General features: G+C 51.0%; 1 protein-coding gene across 1 annotated transcript in view; it reads left to right on the top strand.

Moving 5' to 3' along the window:
* DAP (death associated protein) overlaps nucleotides 63-7,354 on the top strand; it is a 71,864-nt gene continuing 64,572 nt past the window's right edge. The window contains exon 1 of the mRNA XM_003134178.5: nucleotides 63-334. Within this exon, the coding sequence (XP_003134226.1) occupies nucleotides 280-334 (55 nt within the window). The 5' untranslated portion in view covers nucleotides 63-279. The remainder of the gene's footprint in view (nucleotides 335-7,354) is intronic.

Here is a 7,354-nt window from a genome sequence, read left to right as displayed (position 1 = left end):
CGACTGCGCATGCTCAGTACCTGGGATGCGCGACGGCTGGCGGGGCGGGGTGGGCGCAGTGACGCCACTGCGCAGCCGCGGACAGGCGGGACCGCGCCACGTCGACGCGCAGCGGCCGCGCCCCCTCTCGGCGGCCTGGGTCTGTTCGCCCGCGCGCGGTCCCGCCGCCTCACGCGCGCGCCTCCCTTGCTCCCCAGCGCTCACGCTCGCGCGCAATTCCCTCTCGCCGGCTAGCCTTCAGCCGCCGACGTCTCGGCCCCTCAGAAAGCCGGTCGCACCATGTCTTCGCCTCCCGAGGGAAAGCTAGAGACGAAAGCAGGACACCCGCCCGCCGGTACTGACTCGTTCCCAACTTTCTCCCCTCTCGTGGGTCCGGAGGGCGGGCTCGAACCCGCGGGCACGGGGCGCGGAGCGGGGCGCCGGGCGGGGGAGGCCGCCGGCCTGGGACGTGTCTGCTCTTGGGGTCTAAGTTGAGCCCAGCCCCCGGGCGGATGAGACCCATCGCCTTAAGGTGTGCGAAACATCGGAGTTGCATGCAAATGAGTGTCTTGAAGGAGTCCCGTTGAGCAACTTACACCCCAAAGTTTCGGCGGTGGCTACTTACTTAGAATGTACAGATGTTTTTAGAAAACAAGTAGCTGAAACTATTAAAAAGCAATGTTTTTAGCGTCATGGTGATGAGTGATTGTAGGCTGACAGCTTTTTTTACTGACTAAAGAACCAAAGGAACGGAAATCATTTTTATAGTTAATCAACCAGTATGACTCCCCTCCCCCCTCCCCCGCCCCGTTTCTTTCTTATGCTGCTCTTCCTCAAAAGTGGTTTTGGTTTTTTTGTTTTTTGCTTTAGCACATCCTGAACTTCTGAGCCAAGGAAGTTAAATGCAGGCAAGAGTCATCTTTCTTAGCATATGGGACTCTTAAGCCACCTTTATGTTCTTACTGTCCCCCCCCCTTTCTGAGCAGAGTTCCTGTTTGCTGTTTCGAATCTACCCTTACTGGGCGATTGCCATTTCTCTCCTTTGGAGTGATGATGTCTCCATATGGAAGGGCGCTGGGAAGGAATCAAAGGTGACCGGGTCCCAGAGTCCCAGTCACTTCAATGTGTGGGATTTTTAGGGTGTTCATTGCACACGTTCATTGGAGTTACCAACTCAGACTGCTGGTCACAGAAGCCTTAGCCAAACATGGCTGCTTTTTGTGGAACATTTGTGCCATCTTGATTAGAGGAAAGATTCCCCTAAGTTCCACCTGCCATCCCCCCCACAACACACACACACTATAGGCCACTAATTCTCTGCCTCAATGGTGGTGAATATAGCAATACCTTAGAGCTGTCGCATTTCAGAGTAGGTGATACTTTTCAGTGGTGAAATAAGCTCTCAACAGCAAGACTGACGGGCAGTAGGAAAGAAAAATGGCTAACTGATGTGTGAGAGGCTAGGAATTTTAGGGAATCGTTCCACTGTAATGGAAAATAGACCTTGGGGACCTCTGTGTCACGTTAGTTTAGGATGAAAAAAGAACTTCAGAGTCATTTCCATTAGCAATAACTCTGACCTTTAATTCCTACTGCTGCGGGTCCATGGCCAGCCCTTCATTTACACTTGTGGTCGTGGACCATGTGGCAGCCATCTGCCCTTGGAGGCCTTGTCCCAGGGTGGTGAGTGACATTAGCTGTATGTGTTGAACTGACACCAAAACAAAGAAGCAGTAATTAAATTGCATGTAGAGACAGCCATATGGAGATTTTTAAGATCAGAGGTATAAACTGTATGTATTAACTCCCTGGGAGAAATTTCATAAAGGGCTCTGATTTTCTTTGAATTGTACACAACTAGGCTGTGTGAATTACAAATTAAACATCTCATTTATTCCCAGGGAGAGAGGAACCACTGTTATTTGTGACAGGGTAGCAGGGAACTTGGGTTCTAAGTTTTGAGGCTGGTCGCTTCTCTAGGGCTCAGTTTTCCTAATCCTTGAAATGGGAGGTTTGGGCCAGACGATCTTTTCCGGCAAAGGAGTGGGGCAGGGCTGTCTTTGTGCTGTTGCTGTCACCATTAGGATTGGATCCTGAGGGCAGTTAATCCCACCCACAAACTCAAGTGACTTCGAGGCAGGTTCTTTAAGCCTTTGGGTCCCCAGTCCAGCAGAAGCTGATTTAGAAGCTGTCACTGTCTTTCTACATTTCCCAAGGCCGGTCACACTCGGCTAGAGTTAAAGGAAGGACCTGGCATCCTGACGCAGGGTGCAGGTAAGAAAGAGACTTTTTGTAGGTTGCAGTATTTTGCCTCTGAGTCAACACCCTCAGATATGTTTTCCCCTGTGGTACAGAGGCCCCTGTACAGAAGCCTTTTTTTGCACTCTGGGCAGTCTTGTTTACTCTAGCCTGACCAGAGAGCAGACAGTTCTGCAGAGTAGGTGTTTAAAGAAAGAAGGAAAAAAGGAAGGAAAAAAGAAAGAAAGAAAGAAAAGACAACCACTATAATAAAGCATAATCATCACGAGTAGCCAAGAGCCCCATTCATAAATTAAAATAAAGGCCTTAAAACTTTGGGAATGCTTTCATAAAGTGCATAAGTTAGATAATAAGAACTTGTGCTGAAATCTGCAATCAAGAACAATAAAATTCTCCCTGTCTCTCTTCATGTTCTTTTGTGTTTTCTCATTCCTGCTGTCTGAACCAGATGCTCTCCTTTGCTTCCTAAGAACATCCATCCCCTTCCCTTATGGTACTCACCTCCACCTGTCTACCTCTTTGCTCCTTGCTTCCGGGGCTGGGTCCTGCTGATGCACAGTGCCCAGCAGAGAATACTCAATCCACAGCTCAAGTTTCTCCAGAACCTCTCTTCTCCATGGCACGTGGGTCCCGCAGCTTCCCTCCACCTCTGAGCTGTCCCCAGCAAAAACTCATGGCGCAGGTGGGACTCTTAGATAGCATCATCATCGTAGAAATGGTAACTAATGTTTTCTAAGTGTTACAGCATGCAGGGTATAGGGGAGGCACAAGAATTTCCCCTTTACCCTTCTAGACTGGCTGAGACTCCCCTGTGATAAAAGAGAGATTAACAAGAGAAAAACAAACAGCAGTTGAATAACATATATACCTTCTGTGTGCATGGGAGAGACTCAGGAAAAATGAGTAACTCCCCAGCCACCACCTTAAATACCATCTTCAGCTAAAGATGAAAGATGCCACCAGAGGAGGCAGCCAGTTATGGGAGGGTGCCAGTTATGGGAGGCTACCAGTTAAGTCATGGTAAACTGGAGTAAGGTGATTGTGTGGGGGTAAGATTCTCTTATGATTTAGTCATCCTTCTCTTCCAGGTACAGAGAGATACACTTAAACGTGGAGATTTCCCTTATAAATATGGGTATCCCGAAACAAAGGGGACTTCTCGGTATTCAGCTTTTCCTTGGGTGCTTTTTCTTAATCAGCTCAAAATAATACTTAGGCCAAAGAAGTGTGTTTTAGAGTGGCATACTCCACCATCCCCCTCACTGGGAGGGTTCTCAGAGCTTGGTACTAATTAGCTAATTTAACCAGCAGTCCCCTTACAGTTGTGGTAAAGAGGACAATACCATCTTTTGAAACCAGCCAAGTTATTTAGAGTGTTGCTGACTCCCCAGGGCCAGTGACTTGACAGGGGCCAACCTGTGGGACCCTGCCTGGCTTCTTGGCACCTTGGCCACCCTTCTGGATTGGGGGCTACATTACTCTCCAGCTCCCCCCCCACCCCCCACCAGGTGTGAATTTAATGGGGCTTCTGAAGAACAAAGTCAAGGGCTGTGCAAATAAATGCAAAGTTCTCTCCCCCATGGCTGGCACAGCAGGGTATCCTGGAGGTGCAGTGGCCGCCAGGTCCTCTGTAAAAGGGACCAAGTCTTAATGATTTGAGACCTCACCACTGCTCTTGGGGCCAGAATATCTGCAGAGAAATGGGGCAAGACTGCTTGTTTTATGGGAGTTCTTGCAAATACAGATTAGCAGAGTGAGGTTCTGTTTCATCCAGTGCTGGCCATCTAGGCGGAAGGAGGGAAATGGTGACAAGTCTCACTGTTACTCACTGTGCCAGTCTTGTAAATCTGTGGTGGCAGTGGGCATAGCATCTCTTTGTTAAAGACATTGTGCTGGCCCCACTTCCCTCCACTTCCCAAGGGAGCCAAAACCATGTCAGTAAAGATCTCATAAATCTAATATGCTATGGCTTTGAGCGTTGCCAATCTGTCGTATGGTTCTCTTCAGTGCATAGACTTTACGAACTGGGTCACGTGGAAATAGGAACACAAATCTATTAAAGTAAAATGGGAAAGAGACCACTTTGGTCTTCTCTAGCAATTTCAAAATAATGCACTTCGCTCTTCTATGAATGCATTTAAAGGGTTGGGGATGATACCTCTCCCTGAATTATCTCTCTCGAGAATTTTCGTATTACTGAGGCCACTCTATTGCTAGAAGGGCACGACGGATTCAGTTTTTATTGTATTAACCTCATAGTCACAGGTTTGCTAAACTGCCCCCCATCACCACTGTCCTCCACCCAGTCACTGATCAGCACTTGAAGATACAGAAGAGAGGTCTGCCTGCGCTCCTTAACCTGCCAAGAAAAAAGAGAGCCCTCTTGGTTACTGACGTTTTATCTGAAGCTTCCGGTCAGGGTGGACCACAGCACTGCTGAGATGTGTTTTAGGTGTCCCCTCTGCGGTCTAGTTCTTTGGGTGATGGCCACCTCCTCCCAGCTTCTGTGAGATTCCTTTTCATTTCAGACGATGCCCCTGCACTCTTACTTGGTTTTGTGAGTCTCTCCCCTTCCCGGCTTCAGCAGGCCTTTCCTTTGCACAGGGACTCCACACTGTTGTCTAAAGCACCGTCTTAGTTACAGTTATATTGTATTGTATTGTATTCACTTGGAACAGACAACCCAAGATCTCAGTGGCTGAATAAGTCACGAGGTTTATTTCTGTCCCTGGTGGCCCTCCTACGAGGAAGAATGCAGAGGGGCTCCTGCTGTGGCTCATCCACAGTGGGTTAAGAATCCCACTGCAGGAGATGGGTTGCTGCGGAGGGCCAGGCTCGATCCCCAGCTGGCGCAGTGGGTTAAAGGGTCTGGTGTTGCTGCAGCTGTGGTTTAGATTCAACTCTGGCCCAGAAACTTCCATGTGCATATTTAAACTTTTTTTAAATAAGTAAAGGAAGGAAGGAAGAGTGCAGAGACCCAGGCCTCTCCTGCCCAGCGATTCCACTATCTCAGTGCGTGACCTCTGTGGAGGGGACTGAGAGCACAGGCCGTGGGGTCTTGCGGTGCAGCCTGCAAGGGGCAGGTGTCACTGCATTCGTTTCCTAAGGCCATTGTAACATCATAACAAATTGAGTTGCTTAATTTATAGCACAGCTGTATTATCTTAAACTTCTGAAGATGAGAAGTCCAAAAATGGGTCTCCCTGGGCAAAAATCAAGGTGTTGGCAGGGCTGGTTCCTTCCGGAGGTTCTAGGGGAGAATCTGTTTTCTCAATTTTTTCCTGCTTCCAGAGGCTGCCTGTAGCCTTCATCCCATCCTGGATATTAATCCACCCTTGTCATGCAGCTCAGCACATTCGCAGGTTCTGGAGACTTGGGTGTGGACATCTGAGCAGGGGGTGGGGGGCGGGCATTACGCTGCCCACCCGGCTCTTTTTGCTGTGTTTGGCCACAACCCAGGTAAATGGCCCTAACCGAGCTGCAGAGGAGGCCGGGATTGGAGCTGGGATTGCTGGACACTGTCTCATTGCCTGTCCTCAGGTGCCAGGTTCTCCGGAGGATCTCTGGGCAGGGATCCTGCTTTCCCCAGGACTTTCTGAAATCAGCCTCCCTAAACTCAAGGCTTACCCCTACAGCTGCCTCCTGTACTCCTTGGCTTCGGCCCAGTCACTGACCTGCCGGGTCCTCGTCCTGGTCTGGTCACCATGCAGTCTGTCCTCAGGGTCACAGCCCTATAGCCTTGGCAGACTCAGAGAGCCTGGAGGCAGAGTCATGGCCCTGGAGGTTCAGAGACTGCAAGTCTGTCAGGGCTGCAGGGCTTTGGATCAGGCCTCTGAACCGCATCTCCTTTGAACCTCTCCTCCTCATTGCCACCTAACAGTCTGTGACTCTAAGCGCTTTCTCAGAGAGGGAACCCTCGGGAATCTATCAGGGACTTTGAGCAGAAGCGTTCCTTGTACTCAGAAGCCTCCATGGGGGATGGAGCTCCCGGGGTCCCCATAACTCACTGTCTCTCTCCCCTCATCCTCCCGCTTCCCCTGGACAGGACCCCTGCCTCAGGCCCACCAGCCCTCCTGGATGAGAGTGGTGGCTTCCTCGCTGGCGGAGGAGTCTCCTCTCCTGGTGGAGCCCGTTCTCTTTGCTAGGCAGGACCATATTCCTTTGTCCTGGTCCCCCCACTGTCCCCCATCCCGGGGGCCATCCAGCCCCCTGTCCATGTTGCTGACCATCCACTGCGTTGCTTTACCTGAAATGACCATGTTCACTCCTAAGCTGCAGCTCTGCGTGTCTCTGCTCTGCTTTTCTTTTATTCTCACTCAAACAATTCTCAGAGCCTTTCCTCTCTTCTTTCAGGTGGATTTGCTTTCCTTTGAGTCACATTTCAATGGCTCTTCTCTACTGGGACAAGAACAAAGGAAGCTTCAGCTTAGAAGTCCTGGACAGTGCTGGGGGGTGTGCAAGGCCGCACCCTGGCTCAGGGCGCTTCTACAGTCTGGGCAGACCCTTCTTGTGCCCCTGCCAGGCTTGCAGCTGGGGGGCTTTCCAGCCTGCTGTGCAGTGTGGGTCCAGAGCAAGCTGGCACCCCAACATCTGAGGAGAGGCCCGGCTGACCCAGGGGATATGTCATCAATTGCTTCCTCCACCCCCTTGGCCCCTTGGGCAGGAAGCTGCTCTGAAGAGCTTTCTACATCAAAGGCACTTTCTTCCTGGCCTTGAACTTGCCCACAGGCTGTCACTTGTGTCTCTGAGGTGCAGTCATGCTGTTTCCTGGAAGGTTCAAGTGACGAAAGGCCTGTGGGCTGTGATTAAGGGCGCAGGCTACCGGGGTCAGAACTTGCTGGCTGTGATTCCAGGGCCCCTGGCTGCCCCTCCTGGGCTGGGGCGGGGAGGGGTTCTGCATCCCAGGGTTGCTGTAAAGGGAGGGAGCTCACAGCCAGTGCTTAGAACAGTGCCTGGTGCAGGGTGACATGAAGAGCAGCCAGGTGGAGGGGCTATCCAGGATCTGCTGTTCTCCAGAAGCTTCCTTAGGTGGTGAGGCACTAACGACAGGCCTGGAGATGGTCAGCTGAGCAGGGCAGTGGAGCCTCACATGGGCAGGCTCTTTGCAGAGTGTGTC

The sequence above is a fragment of the Sus scrofa genome, chromosome 16, assembly GCF_000003025.6.
Source record: "Sus scrofa isolate TJ Tabasco breed Duroc chromosome 16, Sscrofa11.1, whole genome shotgun sequence".
Lineage (NCBI taxonomy): Eukaryota > Metazoa > Chordata > Mammalia > Artiodactyla > Suidae > Sus > Sus scrofa.
This window is presented reverse-complemented; position numbering and strand designations above follow the sequence as displayed.